This window comes from Electrophorus electricus, chromosome 9, assembly GCF_013358815.1.
Source record: "Electrophorus electricus isolate fEleEle1 chromosome 9, fEleEle1.pri, whole genome shotgun sequence".
Lineage (NCBI taxonomy): Eukaryota > Metazoa > Chordata > Actinopteri > Gymnotiformes > Gymnotidae > Electrophorus > Electrophorus electricus.
Genome location: NC_049543.1, coordinates 22,057,013 through 22,079,516, shown reverse-complemented (window position 1 = coordinate 22,079,516; position 22,504 = coordinate 22,057,013). Strand labels below are relative to the sequence as shown.

Genomic DNA, 22,504 nt, shown 5'->3' with positions numbered 1-22,504 from the left:
CACGGGCAAGTGACACCGTGTCACTGTCCGCTGTCGACACCGTAATGGGTGTTCCGCTGAAAAGTGGGGCCGTCAAAAGCTGTCTGTGCCACAAGATGTTACAGTGGCACAATAGTGTTGCAACACCAGCGGATGAGCACTGGAAAATCATTGTTCGTGACTCACTGAGACGGTTTGTTTTCTTCCAGTTCTGCAGTTGATGATGATTTGACACTGGGGTGTTTTGTATGTGTGTGTGTGTGTGTGTGTGTGTGTGTGTGTGTGTGTCTGTTTCTGTCCCTGTCTGTCTGTCTGTCTGTCTGTCTGTCTGCCTGTCTGTCTGTCTGTCTGTCTGTCTGTCTGTCTTTGGTCTTTGTAAAGTATCTTCCTGTCACTCCAGCAAAAAGAATCCCTGCTCCCCTCAAACACAACACGTCAGCAGTAGCAGTCCATGTTCATTTTCTTCCAATCCTTAGTCATTATTTGAATGCTATGGACCAATCAGAAGTACAATAACATCTATTCCAGAAGACATTTAAAGCTTCTTGGTGTTTCATGTCAGATGCCACGGCAGCTAGGAGATCTGAAATAGTTTGTTTGTTAGTTTATACACTGCTACATGCAATTGTGCAGTTTTAATTTAGATAACTGTATACAAACACAGTCACACAGGCTCCTCCAGACCAGCGAATGGCGAGAGTTGAGACACATAGAATCAAGCACGGGTGTCTGCAGCCACGCTTACCCACAAACACCAGCCACTCAACACAACACACACAGTACCGGGCAAACGACTTACCTGACTGAAAGTGTGTGTCACATAAAGACAAGGTCACCCCCTGCCCCCAAATGAAATCCTGTCTAAGTACAACCAAGCAAAAATGAACATTAAAGGTTGTCATTTGTTTCTAACTCATATGTTATAGCGTGACACTTCCGAACATAATTCTGTGAGTGACCCAAAGGCCTTATTATATATATATTTTTAAATAGATGCTTTATTTCTCTCTTTATTCTTGTCATCATGATTTATTACTGAGCTACCCATGCGCTTTGGCCAATTGTATCATTTTAATTCTTTTTAGGGTCAAGTTATGTAGAGTTAGCTGCCGATAATCATTTTTGTTAATCCTTTTTTGTCTAATCACATATGTGGGGAAAAATAAATCAAGATGAAACCCAAACAAGAAATGTATTCTGATTTATTCTGAGTCGTCTTAATGCATGAGTAAACTGATTATACCGGCACGGATAACATCATTGACATTGATCTTCTGAAGTCTCCCTGTTAATTATTAATCATTGAATCTATACAAATTCAGTTAGGCAGTCTTCAAATACACTCTAAGCCTTATAAATAATAACTTTATTTATTTATTTAGTTTGGAAGACTTTCATTCATCCATCCATTATAGCTAAGAATAGAGGAATTAATGTAACTTGTTTGTTTGACTGGAAAGTGTTTGCCTTAATGCCCCAAAACCTCTACGCAAAATTTAAATTCATGGTATTTACTTCTGCCAGACGTATCACTGACTCATCCCAAAAGGACTTTTGGTTTTCTTTCTTTTTCGTTTTTTCTGTTGTTATATGAGGTGCAAATGCATTATTCAGTCTGCAGGAGGCACACAACTAAATATAAGCAGATTAAAATTTGAACATCAGAGATCTCAAATACATCTCAAAGGGAATCACCGATGTAACCCAGTTTTAGGGTGTTTTTCTTTCCGTGTGTAGGAGACGACGCATTGTAGGACTCGCGGATGTGAGGAGTTGCGTCTTTAGGAAGCCGTGGACTGGCGCAGTTCAAGAGGAAGTGCAGGGAGTAGTGCTGGTCCAGAAAAACTCCACTGCTGCTCTGACATTTCGCGTTTCCTGGTTGGCCCTTGACTGTGATCAACAGTACTGGATGTTTCTTTTCCTTTCATGATATAATCAGGTTTTTGATGTATTTATTTATGGTCATTAGATCTTAAGTCCTTTGTCGGGACCCCTGTAAATGTAGAAAAAAAAAAACGTGAATGTCTCCAGGCCTCCAAAACTTAACTCTTTAATATTGCCAAGCATATTTAATACAAAAATGACGTCCCCCAACAGGGTGTGTAGTCCGCGGTTGTTTAGCGAACTGAAACCATTTGCAAAATGTAACTATTTATAATAAATTTGAGTATATATTTATTGTGATGAGTGAGAAAATAGATTAATAATGAATATATTTTATGAATTTATGACTTTTAGTTTCTTTACATTTTCTAGCTTACGAGCGTTATCTGAGATTTTCCACAGTAGGCTGCAAAACTTCCTTCAAATTTTCCCCTTTAATTATTGATGGCAAACTTGTGAATAATCGAATCTGTGAAACTGAAACTTTGAAAAAAGTCAAGGCTGGATCGTAAACCATGGTTTACAGCTGGAAGTCAAGGCTGGATCGTAAACCGTGGTTTACAGCTGGAAGCTGGAGAGTCCTGATAGGATCCTGCAAGTTGAGGAGCAGCTGGGTAAATGTTGGCGTGTCACTTCTGTTTTTCCTGAATCAGCCAGCGAGACGTCTTCTCAAGCACTGGCTCGGTGGCAGGCCAAAAAGGAGCCCGGTCCTGTCAAAGCCTGTCTGCGTGACACAGGACACGGGACCTGTGATGGAGAGGAGGACAGGAATCATCAGGGGAGCCCGGAACGAGACGATGGATCTCCTCGCAATCTCCTCGCGTCTTTTCAGAGCCGAATCCAAATAAAGATTCCACTCTGCCCTCCCCACGCCTCAGTGTCTGTCTAATCTCAGGCTGACAATAGCAAAAGGGCACAGAATCAGAGAGAGAGAGAAGAGAAGGGGAAAGACGAGGATGAATTGAAAGAAAGAGTGAGAGAGCCACTAAGTGTCATGCCGAAATGGCCACACACGCAGTGAAAGGAAGCCAGCGGATCAGCCCGAAGCCATCAGCTGCCCAGACCAAGCAGAGACGGGGATGAAAGGGGAGAACCGGAGAATGTCTCCCTCTAATCCCACTGCTCGGGGTGCGCTCTGATCTGCGTGGCCCTGGGTGCGCTCCGATCCGGTTGGCTTCCCTCACGTACCCACGGGACAACTCTAAAGTAGACTACGCCCAGAGTGTGTGTCAGGAATGATTATCATGTCGAACAATGGCCCTTTACCTACAATCCCGTTTGCTGTTAAATGGGAAGTTGGCGTGACACATTGATAAAATAGGTAGGCATCTGTTTTAAACCATTTTAAATCAATAAATTGCCAAACAATTCTCTGCATAATCAACTCAGTGATCCCAGTTAGGTGGAGCCAGTAGCTTTGGTACTTTGTTTAATAGAAAATACTGACAATTTTTGTTTGTTTGTTTATTTGTATGTTTTAAGTTTAAGATTCAGTGCTTTTTTTTAAGTATGATTTTATATTCAATTTCTTCTTGCTAATAGCAAACCAACAGGATCGTGTGCCTTGTTCAATTGCATCACGCAATAGCACTAATGACACAGTGAGCACGGAATGTTCTGGAAGTGGTACCAGGTTCTGTCAAAAGTCATAACCCTGCTTTTATGGTAATTAAGCAGAACAAGATAATGAACTCTAAGCGAATCAAAGGCTCTGTGTTTAGTTAATGGCATGCTGGGAGGGATGTACACCAAATCAACATAACTGCTAGTTAAAAACTGATTTAAAACTGATGCTTGGTAACATTAGATAAAACAATAGATGGGAGTTTATGGGAGAAAAGGCTTTCGGTATGTTAGTGGGGCAAATGGAAAACCATCATGGCAACACTATAACTCAGCATGGGCTGTGGGCACGGTTATCCAGCCCTGTGCTCCTGTAAGAATGTACTCTACCTCCTGTATTGGGCAATCTTGACTTTTGGCTCAAGTTACCTGGCTAATTTTGAAACTGCTTTGTGAAGTACTCTGCTGGGTCTCCTGATCTGTATGCACCCCACAGTTCCAGGGATTGAAAAGAAAGTTGTGGACGTATGTGTTCGGAATGCCTTCATATCAACTAGTGGTGTTTCCACGGTGAATAAGTCCACGTCTTGATTGGTCGGCAGTACATTGTGCTGTGAGTGCATTGTGGATGTGCTGTGATTTGGTCTATGAGACGTGGCAGGATTTTCTGGATTTTCTGTCATCATTTCCAAACAGTTGACAAATGTAAACATAGGGTTCAAACCCACATTGGGATTCAGTGAAGTGACTGAAATAGGTTGTTTTAGACACCCTGCCACACCCTGACTGTCAGTCCGTCAGTGCCTGGATCATGCACGTAATGCTTTGTAATGCAAGTTATAGATGGAGCTATCACAAAACAAAAACTATGGTTCGTACAGACAGCCATATACCAAAACAGAATAATATTGCATGGCATGTGTGTGTGTGTGTGTGTGTGTGTGTGTGTGTGTGATATTGGACGGAAGAGGCATATGGCTAGTATAGTATCAAAATCATTCTGACTCCCCAAAAGGGAAGTGTGTTTGTGCCTGTGTGTGAAAGTGAGAGAGAGAGTGCACATGCATTTCTGAGACCTTTATTTACTTGTATTTATAGGTGATTTTCACTCTGAGAAGTGATAAACCAGTGGCAATTGGGAAGGTGCTCTTAACACCCACCTGTGATCCATTCTTCATTCTTCATCACTATTACCTTCCACAATGTATGTGTCAACAACAAATAATCACTGAGAAGACGGCATTAATGCATTCGCAAAACCTTCAAATCATATTTCTCTTCATGCCAGTGAGACATATAGAACGTTGTGAGTATGAACCATCTCGCCCTATCAGGTCTTTGTTGTTTCTTTGATGGCAGTGATTATGAGTTTTCAGCACTAGCTGACCTTTGGCCATGTCCTCAGTCCAGGCTCCCGGAGTTTTAGGAGTGCTCGGGAGTGGTCTGAGTGATCAGTGAGGGGCTAGGGGCTTCTGACTTCTCAGCGTTTCGGGATACCTGTCTTATGGTGCTTTTCACTGCACTCGCGCGATTCTAGAAGGTAGTGCAACATTATCCCGTGTGTGTGGAAGACTAGCACTTCACTTAAGTGGCTAGAATGGCCAGCTAGTTATGCAGTGCCAAAGTAATGATTATTTCTTTAGCTCTGTTTGCTTATGTCTGGTAGGTTTTGATTAACGGATTTTATAAATGGCAACAGAGTGGTGTAGTTTATAAAATACTGCTGCCCAGGCTGAAGGATCTAATCCACTGCAATAGCCAAGTAAAAGAAAGGTAACCAAAAGGAAAATTGTCCCTCATGGCTTCCTGTACAGTGAAAAGAGAATTCTAGATCCCCCAGTGAACACATTTTTGCAATTGCCTCTATCTGAGAGCTACACAGTCTCTTAGAGTTTGGTTAGTTTACCACTCAAGGTCAACATACGTTGGTATTGATTGTTTGCCAGAGCAGGGACCGTCCTAAAGAATAACATATTCACACCCCCGGGGTGCATACTAAAAGCAGTGCCTGGTAAAGCCTGCCTCCTGGCTCCAGTGGATGAGCAATTAGAGAAGATCGTTGGTGCAGTGTCAAGTGTGAATGGTAAGCTGGGTGGAAACTGGATAATCCAGTAACCCTACAAATGATACCTTGCTGTTAATCAGAGGCTGTAACTGCTTGCCAATGTCACTTTCCCGGAGTTACTCGCTGTTGCATCATTATATGTGTTAGGAGGAAGTTTGGATTGGGAGACACAGGGAGAGAGTTTTTGGCACATAATGTTCCCATGCTGCCCAGAGGAGGGAGATGTTTTAGTGTTTTATAGCAAGCATAATAAAGATTTTCAGTGCACTCTTATTCATAAGTGCGTTAATAATTCTGTTATGTTGAAGACCTCTAAGCCTTCAGGGCTGCTGCTGAGTGTGAATCAGAGATGGACACTAGTGTTTGTGAATAACTGGAGCCATGTAACTCCGTCATCCCATCTGAACGCCGCAAATTACTAACAGCAGTCACAGTTACAGTGTGTCACGTCCCTGTAGTCATGAAACACAGCTGGCAAACCAGGCCAATGTCAGATTTTGTTTATCATGAAAAAAAATGCAGTTATGGAAACTCGCCCACAGAAGGCTGCAAAAATTTGAGCCCACTGGCATGAAATCACTTCATCGCTTATCAAAAACCAATAAAGGATATTCATCAGTCAATACTTAACACACAATATTACATTTTAAATAATTTTTTTTTCCCCTCAACCCAAGAAATCCTTGTATACAGTTTGGAACATCCATGAATATCCCATTTACATACCATTTTGTTTGTTTATTTATAAAAAAAAAAACAAAACTGACGTTAGCTCTTATATGTTATTAAAGCCTTAACACATGTATGTTCCCCATACACAGGCATTTATTGCTGCGTGTTAACACCTCACATATACTTAGTCCTCTGTGCCATTTCTACATGTTTTAACTTTCACTTTGAAGAAGTGCTTTTGTTGCAAAATATCTTCAGGCCATTTATAACACTGTTTTGATCGTTTGAGCTTGCAGATGGAGTGAGGCAGTCTGAGCCCGGTTTGTTCTCTGGAGTGTTGAGAAACCTATCCAGGCCAAATCACTGCATCATATTGCAGTCTTGGACACTGCTATACCTGTGTACCTGGCCCAGGGTAATGAGTTTACTGTACTCCTGGACAATAATATACCTGTGTACCTGGCCCAGGGTAATGAGTTTACTGTACTCCTGGACAGCACTTTACCTGTGTACCTGGCCCAGGGTAATCCATTTTACTGTACTCCTGGACAGCGCTTTACCTGTGTACCTGGCCCAGGGTAATCCATTTTACTGTACTCCTGGACAGCGCTTTACCTGTGTACCTGGCCCAGGGTAATCCATTTTACTGTACTCCTGGACAGCACTTTACCTGTGTACCTGGCCCAGGGTAATCCATTTTACTGCTGGCTCTTGTGTGCCTAGCCTAATGAACAGATTATTGGTTTTAAATACTTTGCATACATGTAAGGTTTATTCTTCTTCTTATTTGCCCGGTTCACTAGGAATAAAACATAGTGAGGTAAGGGGACAACCATATTTAAGCACACGTTTTTTTGAGCATGCAGAACTGTAACCTCTGTGTCAGGGGCATATTTAATGCTTCATGTGCTTTTGTTACTGACATCTTGTGTGTATTCATATAAGAACAATCATGCTTCTTCAGGGTAGTGACCAGGTAGTGGGCCTTGAGCTCTGGTTTTGATTGCAAAACTCCAGTCTACCTTTAGACTGCATCCTGGGGCACAGAAACCAGCAAGTGAAACCACAGCTGTGACTTTTAAAAGCACATTTTCTTTCAGCTCCAAGGATAAATCCCTGAAGGCAATGCAGCATACCCGCAGGGTCCTCTCCGTCCGATCCGCAGCACAGACGATCATTGGCGGGCTACTCTTGGAGCGTCCTGTGGTGTAATAACGCAGATCTTTTTTTGAATGTCAGGAGTGAATCAGACACTTGGAGGACAAGTCTTGCTTTCCTGTGATTCCACTGCCTCTAAATGGAGCTTCTATCCTTGGTCATTTTTCTTCATACAATCCTTAACGCCGGCGACAGTGTGAGTGTGTCTGAGACAGAAGCCGCACACCAGGCTATTGAACGTTCATTATGGAGGCAGCATTGAGATGGATTGCCACACGACAGTCTTAAACAAAGAAGTGCATCCATTTCTCTGTGGGTGACCTTGTCCCTTATATGTTTTGATGAACACATGAAACCTGTGATTCGGTCAAGCCAAGCACAAGCAAGGCCGTGTGTGTGTGTGTGTGTGTTTGTGTGTGTGCGTGCACTCATGAGTATATCCATATTACACAATAATCAGGCTAACATTTTATAAGAACCTTGGCTTTACAACTCAGGGTTTAGAGGAAAGGTTAACAAACACAAAAGTGAATTAAAGGATTTACTTCTTTATTTATTTACCAATCTGTTCCCATCTTGCTTGTATGCTTATAGGATGTAATGATTACACCAACCCATTACATTTTTTTTTACAAAAGGTATAAATGTATTCTCTGGCAAAGGGGTCCATTGTATATTCACATGTAAAGATAACAAAAGCACTTCAGCCCTCTATGGGCCTCTGTGCTGTGTTGCTTGGTCAGGAGTTTACACAACAGGAGTGACGTATTCTTTGGTCCTGCTTAAACTCGGCAGGATATATGGTCATCTGTGGGGAAATAGTGTGTATGGAAATTAATTAATGTACAATATTAAAAATCCACCAGCTAATTTTGGTGCCTTTTTTAGTCTTGCTCTGAGACATACCTGACGCACGGCTCCGTCGCGTGCGGAGCCTGAAGGCCCGTGAATGTGAGGGGTCTTGCTTTAGCCTGAGCTGGTGGTAAAAGGCATTATGTCCACTGTAATAAAGGTGCATGTGACACAGTCTGCAGTCCCTTCTGTTTCGCATCCATGTCCTTCCATGCCGTCCCTTCCACGAATCTCCCGCAGTGTGAACGTTTCCAGTTAGCGTCTTAAACTCCAGGCTTATTCTACAGTTACTCATCTTAAGGCAAATGTCTGAATTACTAGTGTGAGCTATCGGTGACTACGCTGACAATAATGGAATAGGTATGCAGCTGCAGTAGTGAGGGATGGATATCTGGTCTCTCACTGTGTGAGGAGAATGGTGTAAAAGAGCTCTAGTGGAACACCGAATTGTACTTTACGGGAACAGTATGAACACGACATTAAAATGGTTCCAGCTGTCGTAGCCGTGCGATGAAGCCAATGTGTGTTTAGAGTTGGCTCTCTGTTATTTGGAGTCATTTCCACTCCGCCTGGGTTCCCCCGGGGAAGACCGTTAACATCGACTAAGGAGCCGATTATACACGCTCAGTGTTGCATTCCACCACGTGCCATTGGTCTGTCCTTCCTTGGCGAGTGTGTGCTAAACCTCAAGGGTAAAATCCTTGACAGACAGACTCTCGCTGCTGCTTCAGTTATGCATGTAATCTCCTAATTACAACACCAGATTACAGTGGTGTTGTAATCTCCTAATTACAACACCCGAGTTCATTTCCTCTCGCCGCTAGTCACATGTACCTATTGTTTCCTGTTAGGTTTATTACATCAGACTGGACTCATCATAATCATGTTGAACCAGTAAGAATATCCTTTTTTCTTTTTTTTTTAATTGCTGTTTCAGTTAATACATATTCGATTTCTTGATTTGGTTTTTCAAAACTCCAGCCAAACAGCAGAAAGAAATGTGGGTTTTCAGTCAAATAAACTGCTCTCCTTTTATCTTAAATTATAGAACATTTTAACATTTTGTTTGCTTATTTCGTTTTAGAAAGTAATTAACAATGACAGATGCTATGCAATTTTCATTATAGGATCACAGCAAAATAAGAAAAATAAAATCATACCACCCAAAAATCCGTTTAAACGTTGTGAAGTCTGGATAAATTAAATAGACTTAAAGATTCATTTATACTGCAAAATGTAGTCAAATAATAAGACAGGTGCAGTGTAACCGTATGAAACTAATGACAAAATGAAAGTTAAAGAAAATAGGCAGTAAGATCGTGTTACTAATTTTATGATGGCTTCTGCCATATGATAATGACGCTTCCTTTGATTGGGTTTCTCGCACATAATTTGATGCGCATATTATATCCCCATTTACTCCGAAATCAATTACGGAACCAGTTAGGGAAAAAAAAAACAAACACATTTCCTGAAGGTCTTTTATATTGCGTGATCTAGCACACCTCGAGTTTTAGAGCATAGTACTGATCAACAAATCATCAGAACTGCACGCTTAACATATTAAGCTCAAGATCTTCTGAATAAAACATGACATTTCATAATATGTATTTTATATACATATATAAAATTCTACAGGCCTGGGAGCTTGAGGGAGCTGCGTGGTATTGTAGCTTTCCCAGGACTGCATTCCTCTGGACGGAGATCTGGGATGTTTTGGTTGTGGAATCTAACAATTCTTTCAGTTCATATTCATATGAATGAGACAGGTGATATATATGAAAAAAATCTAGTTATGGCACTAAAATAATATGCAATATGAAACATTGTTAATTTCTGTCTAATATGCTTTCATATTCTTGCTCTGATATGTATTGTATGCATAAATTCTTAAAAGCCTTTGGCACTGTTTTCAAACTGTGCTGTGACCATTGCTTTGAAGTCTTGAATTCAGTGCATTAACATAAAATAAAATGTCAGAAGGCTTCTGTCAGAATTGGATCTGGTTTCTGCTTCAATATTTCTGGTTACTTCCACTGGTTATCATAGCAAAGCTGACCGGGGAAGCTGCAGCGTCTTATGTTTGCTTAATTCATGAAAACATTCCTGTGTGTTAGAGAATGCATTTATTATGAATCATATTTTAAACGTGTATAGAATGAAAATAACTAGATCAAGAGGTGATGTAATTGACAGGAAAGAGCTTTGATAAATATACTTTTGTGTGGTAACTAATTAAACTTCGAAGTTTGCCATAGATTATTCCACAGTCTTTCACTTCTGTTTTGTATTTTATGTACCAAGAATACCGCTATAGTACTCTAGTATATTGAATAAGGAACAAAACTGATCCTAACCGTTTCAGACTACATGACAGCAAACAAACGGTTTCATACTATTGTCAAATGACTCGTTTTGAGACCTTGCATGAAAAAGGCATTCTTAGGGGCCATTCACATATAACAAAAGTAAAATAGCCTCTTCCCCGCACCAACCCACATTTACAAAAGGTGTAAATGTATTCTCTGGCCAAAGGGGTCCATTGTAAATTCACATGTAAACGTAGCAAAGCACTATAGCCCTTTATGGGCCTCTGTGCTGTGTTGCTTGGTCAGGAGTTTACACAACAGGAGTGACGTATTCTTTGGTCCTGGTCAGGTATAAATACAAGGGCTAAACCAGGCAGGATGTAGTTCATCTGTGGGAAACAGCTTTCACGAACCGAACCGGTCAACCAGTCACCATGACTATGGGCAAGGTAGGTGCCAAAGATGAAGTACTTTTAATATACATTTCTAACATAATCAATAATCATTGAAATGCTTCTACCCAATCAGGTCACCTTCTATGAGGACAAGAACTTCATGGGTCGCTCCTATGAGTGCAGTGGTGACTGTGCTGACGTGAACTCCTACATGAGCCGCTGCCACTCCTGCAGGGTGGAGAATGGCTGCTGGATGGTGTACGACCGCCCCGACTACATGGGAAACTGCCACTTCATGAAGAGGGGCGAGTACGCTGACTACAGGAACATGTGGGGATGGGGCATGGCTAACTACATCAGGTCTTGCCGCATGATTCCTTGGGTACAGTATCAGATCTGAAATGTAATTTAGGAAATTCTCAGTTGAGTGTCTGTGTTCCAATAGGTTTTCTCCAAAGTGACAAAGTTTGTTTTCTTCCCAAACAGAACAGAGGATCCTACAGAATGAGGATCTATGACAGGGAGAACTTCATGGGTCAGATGATGGAGATGACGGATGACTGCGATTCCTTCATGGATCGCTACCACTGGTCCGGCGGCTGCATGTCCTGCCACGTGATGGACGGCCACTGGCTTATGTATGAACATCCGGACTACAGGGGCAGGATGTGGTACTTCAGTCCTGGAGAGTACAGGAACTTCAGGAACTGGGGCGACATGAAGTTCATGAGTATGAGGCGTATCATGGATTCCTGGTATTAAATGTGAAAGTAAATGTGAGTAAATATGAAAATAAAGAAATTTTAAAAAGGCAGAAAATCTGTGAAGTTTATGATTCATCAACAGCCCATAAAATACTCTTCATTATATCGATCGGTTTAGGAAAGGTCCTTTCTACAGCATATTCAAGTATTTACAGTGCTTTACAAGTCTGAAAGAACTTGAAAGAAATACCTTCAGAGGGACCAGGATCCCATGTTCTTCTGGCTGGAGAAAACCCATCCTCCTCTGGGACAAGTCAATGGAATTTTGATATAAGATTTACTGAGAAAAATAAGATTTACAAAGAATGGGTAGATCTTGACTGTTACTGGGGAAAGATTTTTAAGATGAGTCAATTAAAGTCAATCAAAATTAAGACTGACAACAACATGGTGGTTCATTGAAGGCCTTAGATATATACAGGATGTTAGTATGTGGTATCAATTTCAGAAACCAAAAAAAGATCATGAGTGCAGTTTATGGTCTGTGGCAGGGACCCATCAGATGTCATGTCAATCAGTTAGAAAATAAAAAAAATAATTAAATGAAACAGATTTATAAAATGGATTCATTTCTACAGAAAGAATGAAGCACTATTGTAAGTCCTTCTGAATGTCTGCTATATGCTGTGAATATGACTGTAAATGTAATTTAGTAGTCTGACATCATTCTTTGTTGTAAGTAGGCTCTCTTTAATAGTTTTTAAATTAAACAGGCAGTTGTTCTCTGTTTCTACTAATCTGAAGATGCCCATGATGTGCTAATAAAGCATAGTATGATCGTTTTCCATGAGCCATTATAACTACACCTTTCCCTTCACAACAGCTTGATTTACACGGTACATTTAAAAGGCAGAAGGTATCTACCCAAGCGCTGCATACTGATCAACTGAATAAGATGGCTTTAAGCAAATAAAATATTATTTAAAAGCAAACACTACCAAAGACTTAAAACAGCACAACATGCTAAAATAATTTATCTAGGAAACTAACATGCTGGGAGAATAATAAAAAAAAAGACAAAAAGAAACTGACGACAGAACAGAAAGAAGCCAAGACACACTAGCATGAGTTTTCAAAGGACTCAAATGCTGGAGAAAATGATCAGGTTTTAAAATTCGACTTAAAATGTATATTGTTGTACACTTTGTGCACAATTATTATGCAAGAGTATTTTGACCATATCATAATTTCTATACATATTTTCCAACTGTGAGCTGTATAAACTTGAATGCTTATTGGATTGAAGCATATCAGGTGATGTGTATTTTTGTAATGAGAGAGGGTGCGGTCTAAGGAGATCAACACCCTATATCATGTGCATATTTATTAAGCAGCTTCTTTTTCTCAGGCAAATGGGCCAAAATCAGATTTAACTGACTGAAAGAAATTGTAAAAAGCCTTTCAGAGGGATGCAGCACTCAAAATTGCTAAAAATTTGGGAGGGCATGATTACAGGTCCATCAGATGTTTTGTTGCAAATAGCCAACAGGGTTGCAAGATGCAAATGAACTGACAAAGGTTTGAGAAGAATCAAACGTGAACCCATTATCCTCTAGTGATGTCATGTTCCATAGCTGCAACCTACCTGGAGTGCCCAGAAGTACAAGGTGTTCAGTACTCATTTGACATGGTCAAGGTAAGGAAAGCTGAAACCCGACCACCACTGAATAAGATACACAAGGTAAAACATCAAGACTGGGCCAAGAAATATCTGAAGAGAGAATTTGTAAAGGTTTAATAGACTGATGAGACTAGAGTGATTCTTGACGGATCAGATGGACGGGTCCGTGGCTGGATCAGTAACACACAGAGCTCCACTTCAACTCAGACGCCAGCAAGGTGGAAGTGGGGCACTGCTATGGGCGGGTATTATTAAAGATGAGCTAGTTGGACCTTTTTGGGTTGAAGTTGGACTCAAAATCAACTCCCAAACCTACTGCCAGTTTTTAGAAGACACTTTCTTCAAGCAGTGGTACATGGAAAAAGTCTGCATCTTTCAAGAAGGCCATGATTTTTATGCAGGACAGTGTTGCATCGCATGCATCAAAGCACTCCACTGCGTGGCTATCCAGTAAAGGCCTTAAAGATGAAAGAATATTGACATGGCCCCTTCCTCACCTGACCTACACCCGATTGAGAACTTGTGGACACTTCTTAAATGGAAGATTTGCGGTGAAGGAAAACAGCACAGCTCTCTGAACAGTGTCTGGGAGGCTGTGGTTGCTGCTGCACAAAAAGTTGATCATCAACAGATTAAGAAACTGACAGATTTCATGAATGGTAGGCTTATGACTGCTATTGAAAACAAGGGCGGCTATACTGGTCACTGATTTATTAATTTTTTTGTTATTGTTGAAATGTCAGAAATGTTTAATTATAAATTTAGTTGCTTGTTTATTATTCTCACTTTAACAGATGAAAAAGTGAGATGGGAAGATTTCCATTTTTCATTTAGTTTCATAATAATTATGCACACATAGATATTCTCCTAAGAAAGCCAAAACCTCACTTTCACTTATTCATGTTTTGTAATGTTTTAGCAGGGGCGAGGCGAGAGGCAGAACGCAAATGCAGGAGGCTATTTAATGAGCGAGGCTAACAAAAACATGGGAGGCTAATAAACAGAGACAAATGTTTGAGGTTTATTAACATTTTGGATTGACCGAGAGCACTGTAGTTGTTCAATAATAAAATGAATCCTCAAAAATACAACTTGCCTAATAATTGTGCACACATTATATATTGTGTGGGGATGATTTGATGAAGAACAGGAAACTGTTCCAAAGCTTTGGAGCAGCCACAGAGAAAGCCCGCTCACCTTTTGACCTCAACGTAGAAGGCAGAACAGATAAAACCATCTGATTAGTAAATCATAGGGCTTTAAGAGTGGAATGGAGGCTGATAAGATAAGAGATGTAGCTTGGTACCATGCTGTTCAAAAAATGAACAGTAAAGCCTTAAATTCTACTCTGTGCCTGACTGGTAGCCAGTGCGAGTATGTCAGTACAGGGGTAATGCTCTCCCTTTTCTTGGTGACTGTCTGAAGCCTCATGGCTGCATGTTGGAGTAACAGCAGGTTTGATGAGCTTGACTGAGTTTTTCTAGATAAAGTGAATTGCAGTAGTCAATGCGAGAGGAGAATCTTTTCTAGATTTTTAGAATTTAGAATCTTTTGCAGATTTCTAAAAGACAGGACAGAAACTACCTCTCACAACTTTGTTTATTTGTTTTTCAAGCCTAAGAGTGGAATAAAAAATACAAGTTTTTTGCATGACTATGTCCATTAGATGATAATGGTGACAAATCACTTGCTATATCTTTTTTTCCTGGTTTTCCAGATTTTTCTCCCTATTTGGGGAAACTAAATATCATCTACTTAACAGTGATATGATATTTTATACCTCCGGAAGATGGGTCCAAGTGAGAACATGTATAAAAAGAACATGAGAGGCCCAACATAGAGCCCTGAGGTATTCCACATGTAATAGATGCTAATGAGGAATGTCAAGTACACATCAAGACAGAAAATGTTATGTTTTCCAAATATAAGACAAAAAACTTCAGTGCGGTACTCTGGATGCCAATACCACACTACAGACAATCCAACAAAACATTGTGATTCACTGTGTCAAAGGCTGAGCTTAAATCTAACAAAATTAAAACAACACACTTTCCAGAGTCAGAGGCACATAGTAAATCACTAGATACACTAAGCTGGGCAGATTCACTAGGGTTTTGTGATTGGAATTTATCAAGAATCATCTTGATAAATCAAGAGCATCTTCTTTAAAATCTTTCATAAGAATGGTGGCTTAGAGATGGGTCTAAAATTCTTAAGAACTGATGGATCCAGGCCTGGCTCCTTTAAAAGAGGCTGGACAGCTGCATATTTAAAGTAAGTTGGAACAGTGCCATTTGTTAAGCTACAACTTAGAAAGGATGCTAGGACCAACCGCCTGTGCCACATCCTTAAGAATCTGCATGGGACCACATCCAGGGAGCAAGTGATAGGCCTCATTTGCATAATGAAATCAGATAGGGCATTTATACTGGCTCAAACCAACAGAGGGATGCAGAACATGCAGATAAGTCAGAATAATAATTGGCCACAAGTAAAATATCTGCTCTTATGACATCAATTGACATTTTGTCAATTAAAAAATCTCATAAATTATTTTTGTACTTCTGCAGAAGCCTCAGGCATGGCTGTAATTGCAAGGTGATGTACTGTATTAATTGTGTTAAACAGAGTTTTAGGACTGTGAGTTGTTTTGCAGTAATATCAGAAAAATATTTTGCTCTTGCAGCCTTTACAGAGTGCAAATGATTTGCTAGACATTCTCTCATAATTTGGTAGGAAATTTGATGCTTTTGGTTTTCCCATTTTTGTTCTGTCTTCCTGCATTCCTGTCTAAAGGCAATGGCATCACTGCTGAGCCATGGCTGGGTTTATTCTTTGGTCTTTCTGCATTTTAAAGGAGCAACGAAATCTGTAATGCCAGTGCAAGTAGAATTGAAGAAAGAATACAGTTCATCGGTTTTCATGTCTTGAGAGGGATTCTCTGTCGTGGAAACTGAAGGAAAACTAAGAGATGTAATCAAATTAAATGAAGTGACCAGTTATAGAAAGTCCCCAACCAGTGGCTTAGAAGGACAACAGAAAGTTAAAATCACCAAGATGCGTGACTTTATCAATGCTGGAAAAAGCAACAGATTTCTGACACCACAAGTTAATAGCACAAAGTTCAGATCTCATCTTCTGATTTAAAATGATTAAAATCAGTACAGTGACCGCTTCTGGTAGTGTGGTTGTCCATGGATCAGAAAATGTATACTTGAATCTGAAATTGTTCTGTAGGCCTTATATAGGGGAGTACATAGGACATAGGACATGAGCTAATGGAATTTACACTTCCTGTAGTGGAAAATAAGGTAAAGGAGTAATCCATTTGGGATGTCTGATGTTTCATTCATATGTTTCACTTGGTAATTTGATCATTAAGAATCGCATACTCTTGGAGTAGTAAACAAATCATTTTAAAAAATACATACAATTCTAATTTTAGATCAAGATGATCGCATCTCTCCAGATTTTGCAAATTAATTAATTTGGCAATTTGCTACCTATTTTCTTTCTAGATGTTCGCTATAATTGTGCATATGTTTCATACAGCCAATAAACTCTCCTGGACAGATTCTGCTCTGAATACTGCATTTGACCACCAGTGTCCACCTGAAATAGCCAGGACACTGAGATCAAAAAAACCAAGCAGACCAAATGGAACCCACTGCTGCTGGCAAGAGAGTAAACTGTGGGCTAAGCTGAGGCTAAACCCTCACAGGCCCACAGTGCACGGAACCTTCCTCACTGACATCCAGTCTCTTTAGCTTCCAGAGAGGTCACATTCCAAAGAAGGAAAAACAATGATGTCCGCCTTTTACTGATGTTCCCTTAACGTTGGGTGACTGTGGAAACTCAGGACCTCCCAGCAAAGCTGTGCTTCTACCTGATGACCTGCTGCTGGCACCCCTTAGCTGTGTGCTAAGGACCTGTGCAGAACAACCAGCTGGGGTCTTTATGACGATTATGAAGGGGCTGTTCACTCTTCTACCACAACCACAAACTCTTCACTCTTCTCCCACAACCATGAGCTGTTCGCATTTCTCCAGCTACTATGAGCTGTTCACATTTCTACAGCTACCATGAGCTGTTCACTCCTCTCCCACAATCACAAGCTGTTCACTCCTCTCCCACTACCACTAATCGAACTGTTCACTCTTCTCCCACAACCATGAGCTGTTCACTCCTCTCCCACAACCACAAATCAAACTGTTCACTCTTCTCCCACAACCATCGACTGTATTAACTCCTCTCACATTCCTGAAGCACATCATATTCAACTGCCATTGCTTTTAATTTGTGATAATTTTTTTTTAACTGAAGAAAGAATTTTATATACATTTTTTAATTACCATAATGTTAAAATTAAACAGAAACATTAGTGTAGTGTGATTATCAAGTGATTATTATATTTTTTATTTGTCTGGTGTTTTTACTCTTTTTATTCATTAAATTCCCACTCTGTAGGCAAGCCCAAAATGGTACAAGTAAATTCACAGATTGTTAGAGAAGATGTAATTACAACCTCTCGTTATCAATAATGTTCAAATCCATGTTAGCCCCATAATGTTAAAATGTTCAACCCCACATAAACCCCACATAAACCTCAAAGGGCAGGTTCAATTATTTGTCAAATGATTGATCAGTTAATCACTTAATTATTGTGTAACCCAAATGACCTCTGGTACAAAACAATGTATTTGAATAGGTGGAATATTGTGCTGTCAAAGGGATACAGTCTAAGGTCTTCTGGAGACTGTGTCATGGAATTGTAAAAAAAGTGCTTTATCCCTCTATGGGCCTCTGTGCTGTGTTGCTTGGTCAGGGGTTTACACAACAGGAGTGACGTATTCTTTGGTCCTGGTCAGGTATAAATACAAGGGCTAAACCAGGCAGGATGTAGTTCATCTGTGGGAAACAGCTTTCACGAACCGAACCGGTCAACCAGTCACCATGACTATGGGCAAGGTAGGTGCCAAGATGAAGTACTTTTAATATACATTTCTAACATAATCAATAATCATTGAAAATGCTTCTACCCAATCAGGTCACCTTCTATGAGGACAAGAACTTCATGGGTCGCTCCTATGAGTGCAGTGGTGACTGTGCTGACGTGAACTCCTACATGAGCCGCTGCCACTCCTGCAGGGTGGAGAATGGCTGCTGGATGGTGTACGACCGTCCCGACTACATGGGAAACTGCCACTTCATGAAGAGGGGCGAGTACGCTGACTACAGGAACATGTGGGGATGGGGCATGGCTAACTACATCAGGTCTTGCCGCATGATTCCTTGGGTACAGTATCAGATCTGAAATGTAATTTAGGAAATTCTCAGTTGAGTGTCTGTGTTCCAATAGGTTTTCTCCAAAGTGACAAAGTTTGTTTTCTTCCCAAACAGAACAGAGGATCCTACAGAATGAGGATCTATGACAGGGAGAACTTCATGGGTCAGATGACGGAGATGACGGATGACTGCGATTCCTTCATGGATCGCTACCACTGGTCCGGCGGCTGCATGTCCTGCCACGTGATGGACGGCCACTGGCTTATGTATGAACATCCGGACTACAGGGGCAGGATGTGGTACTTCAGTCCTGGAGAGTACAGGAACTTCAGGAACTGGGGCGACATGAAGTTCATGAGTATGAGGCGTATCATAATGTGAAAATAAACAGATATTGAAAAAATTCAGGAAATCAGTCTAAAAAAAAGTCAGTATTAAACATTTCACAAGGCAAAAGAATAAACGTAGAAACAATCACTTGTGCACTCATAGGAGTGACCCATGAAGTCCCTGACCACGTCAAGGATAACCTGTTTAGAAAAGAAACTATAATACAATGAATAAAAATTTTAAAATATATCAATTATACAGTTTTATATAATAAGGCTAATAATAATATATAATCTCTAATAAGGTATATATATATATATATATATATATATATATATATATATATATATATATATATATATATGGAAAACTTTTTATATAAAATTTTATAAACTGGTGTGACAAGGGCGAGGCAGGGTGACAGTCATGGAGGTCCTGCCCTTCAGGCCAAGTTAAACAAGATGTAGAATTTAGTACAGTTATATACTTGTTATTGCTCTACTGCAACAAATGATGTGGTAAAACACAGAAGAACATGGGATGTTGAAATGTTTCAAACACAGGAGAATATGTTGGAGTCTGTGCTTTTAGTTCTTTTAGACTTAAAATTTTAATGCTACTACAGCATGACATTCGTTTCCAGTAATTAGTTCTATTTCCGGCTCATTAATTCTGTCAGTATGGTATTCCAGAGTGAATCTGGCTACATCACAAATGTATTTCTCTTTATCTTTGTAGAACACTATAAAGGAGGCAAATTGTGCAGCTATTATATGATCTGGAGGGAGTCATTAGCATGATTTGCTAATAATTTCAGAGGGATTTGCTCACTAGTGAATGTAGCTCACACACTTAAGTGCTGCTCTCGGAAGCGGCCATCTTTGTTTCTTGGTATATACTTCCGGGGAGCATAACTCGAACCGCTGAGTGTGATCTGAGTCACATGACTGAACAGGCTAGAAATGCTGATAAAGGACGTGAGGATCATGCGGATTGGCTGACAGCAACATCTTCAACTTGGTGCTCATGACAACAGACATGTTTGGGTACAACAACGTGTACAGTTCAGAGGTTAACGGTCCAGAGTACTAAAATGTTCCATCTAGAAGAGACGAGATACTCTGGGTAATGTGAGTGTATACAGACACGTGATCGAACTGACAGAAGTGATAATACAGACAGAAATTTTAAATGCTTATACATTACACTGTGTAACGCGCGGTGGCCTGAGTGCCGCTTAAAATCTTGCCTGTATTTGGCTCCAGGAACAACCCTCTTCAGTGTCCAGCAGTAGTCTGCTAACATACAAGGGACCCACTTCCCTTGCTATGCAATATGTCAGGCAAGTATATTGGAACAACAAGAAAAATTACTTGAATTCATATCATGTAAATAAATAACTTAAAAATATAGTATGGCAATCTGTTTTTTCAAAACATTATTTTTATAAAACTCATGGAGTTAGCTTTGCCTTCTGAGTGTATTCTGCATGACCTGCTTTCCTGCTTTATAATGGATCATGGAAAACGATCATACTATGCTTTATTAGCACATCATGGGCATCTTCAGATTAGTAGAAACAGAGAACAACTGCCTGTTTAATTTAAAAACTATTAAAGAGAGCCTACTTACAACAAAGAATGATGTCAGACTACTAAATTACATTTACAGTCATATTCACAGCATATAGCAGACATTCAGAAGGACTTACAATAGTGCTTCATTCTTTCTGTAGAAATGAATCCATTTTATAAATCTGTTTCATTTAATTATTTTTTTATTTTCTAACTGATCGACATGACATCTGATTGGCTCCTGCCACAGATCATAAACTGCACTCATGAACTTTTTTTGGTTTCTGAAATTGATACCACATACTAACATCCTGTATATATTTAAGGCCTTCAATGAACCACCATGTTGTTGTCAGTCTTAATTTTGATTGACTTTAATTGACTCATCTTAAAAATCTTTCCCCAGTAACAGTCAAGATCTACCCATTCTTTGTAAATCTTATTTTTCTCAGTAAATCTTATATCAAAATTCCATTGACTTGTCCCAGAGCAGGATGGGTTTTCTCCAGCCAGAAGAACATGGGATCCTGGTCCCTCTGAAGGTATTTCTTTCAAGTTCTTTCAGACTTGTAAAGCACTGTAAATACTTGAATATGCTGTAGAAAGGACCTTTCCTAAACCGATCAATATAATGAAGAGTATTTTATGGGCTGTTGATGAATCATAAACTTCACAGATTTTCTGCCTTTTTAAAATTTCTTTATTTTCATATTTACTCACATTTACTTTCACATTTAATACCAGGAATCCATGATACGCCTCATACTCATGAACTTCATGTCGCCCCAGTTCCTGAAGTTCCTGTACTCTCCAGGACTGAAGTACCACATCCTGCCCCTGTAGTCCGGATGTTCATACATAAGCCAGTGGCCGTCCATCACGTGGCAGGACATGCAGCCGCCGGACCAGTGGTAGCGATCCATGAAGGAATCGCAGTCATCCGTCATCTCCGTCATCTGACCCATGAAGTTCTCCCTGTCATAGATTCCTCATTCTGTAGGATCCTCTGTTCTGTTTGGGAAGAAAACAAACTTTGTCACTTTGGAGAAAACCTATTGGAACACAGACACTCAACTGAGAATTTCCTAAATTACATTTCAGATTTGATACTGTACCCAAGGAATCATGCGGCAAGACCTGATGTAGTTAGCCATGCCCCATCCCCACATGTTCCTGTAGTCAGCGTACTCGCCCCTCTTCATGAAGTGGCAGTTTCCCATGTAGTCGGGACGGTCGTACACCATCCAGCAGCCATTCTCCACCCTGCAGGAGTGGCAGCGGCTCATGTAGGAGTTCACGTCAGCACAGTCACCACTGCACTCATAGGAGCGACCCATGAAGTTCTTGTCCTCATAGAAGGTGACCTGATTGGGTAGAAGCATTTCAATGATTATTGATTATGTTAGAAATGTATATTAAAAGTACTTCATCTTTGGCACCTACCTTGCCCATAGTCATGGTGACTGGTTGACCGGTTCGGTTCATGAAAGCTGTTTCCCACAGATGAACTACATCCTGCCTGGTTTAGCCCTTGTATTTATACCTGACCAGGACCAAAGAACACATTGTTCCTGTTGTATAAACAACAAAACAACTGCAGACCCACAGAAAGAGAATGGCAACTCACTAAAGCTGGGAAAGATACTATTTGGGTCTTTAAAGCCTACAGACACATCAGGACTGGAAACCTTTTGTTACTTTTGTTGTAGAAAATGTCTGCTGTTCATCCTATTAACTCCCGCTATTTGTCCGCAAGAGCTGCTGTAATGGGTAATATAGCTTTGACATTTCATTTAGAAGCTAGTTAGTCGCATTTATTGTTAAAAAACATGTGAGTGCATGGCCTGGTCTTCAGTCAGTTCTCACAGTGCCAGAAGGTCATTTCAGTTGCACTACTAGAGCACACGACTCCTTTTCATCTGTTTTATTGTTGACGCCTTTATTCTGTTTATAGGCCACCCATAAGATGAGTTCCCGTCGAAATCATCTCAATCCAGTCATGTCGTCTCTGCATGTGTGAAATTGGCACGGTCACCCTTGATTTTGCTCATT

At 40.3% G+C, this 22,504-nt stretch overlaps 2 protein-coding genes and 1 pseudogene across 3 annotated transcripts; 2 read left to right on the top strand and 1 right to left on the bottom strand.

Annotated features, from left to right (window-relative positions):
* The first annotated feature begins 6,908 nt into the window (after window positions 1-6,908).
* LOC113582235 (gamma-crystallin M2-like) lies at window positions 6,909-11,639 on the top strand. 2 transcript variants are annotated; one of them, XM_027017896.2, is made up of 3 exons: window positions 6,909-6,932; window positions 11,011-11,259; window positions 11,364-11,639. In XM_027017896.2, exons 2-3 carry the CDS (start codon window positions 11,038-11,040, stop codon window positions 11,637-11,639), a joined length of 498 nt encoding a protein of 165 aa, XP_026873697.2. In that variant the 5' UTR covers window positions 6,909-6,932; window positions 11,011-11,037. The 2 variants fall into 2 exon arrangements, with proteins under 2 accessions (XP_026873697.2, XP_026873695.2); XM_027017894.2 differs by lacking the exon at window positions 6,909-6,932 and adding an exon at window positions 10,917-10,931.
* Window positions 11,640-18,215: 6,576 nt separating this feature from the next.
* On the top strand, window positions 18,216-18,929 carry LOC118241997 (gamma-crystallin M2-like). The gene is made up of 3 exons (XM_035530039.1): window positions 18,216-18,230; window positions 18,310-18,558; window positions 18,663-18,929. The coding sequence occupies exons 1-3, from the start codon at window positions 18,216-18,218 to the stop codon at window positions 18,927-18,929; spliced, it is 531 nt and encodes a 176-aa protein (XP_035385932.1).
* Window positions 18,930-21,186: 2,257 nt separating this feature from the next.
* Window positions 21,187-21,910, bottom strand: LOC113582933 (annotated as a pseudogene).
* Window positions 21,911-22,504: the final 594 nt, after the last annotated feature.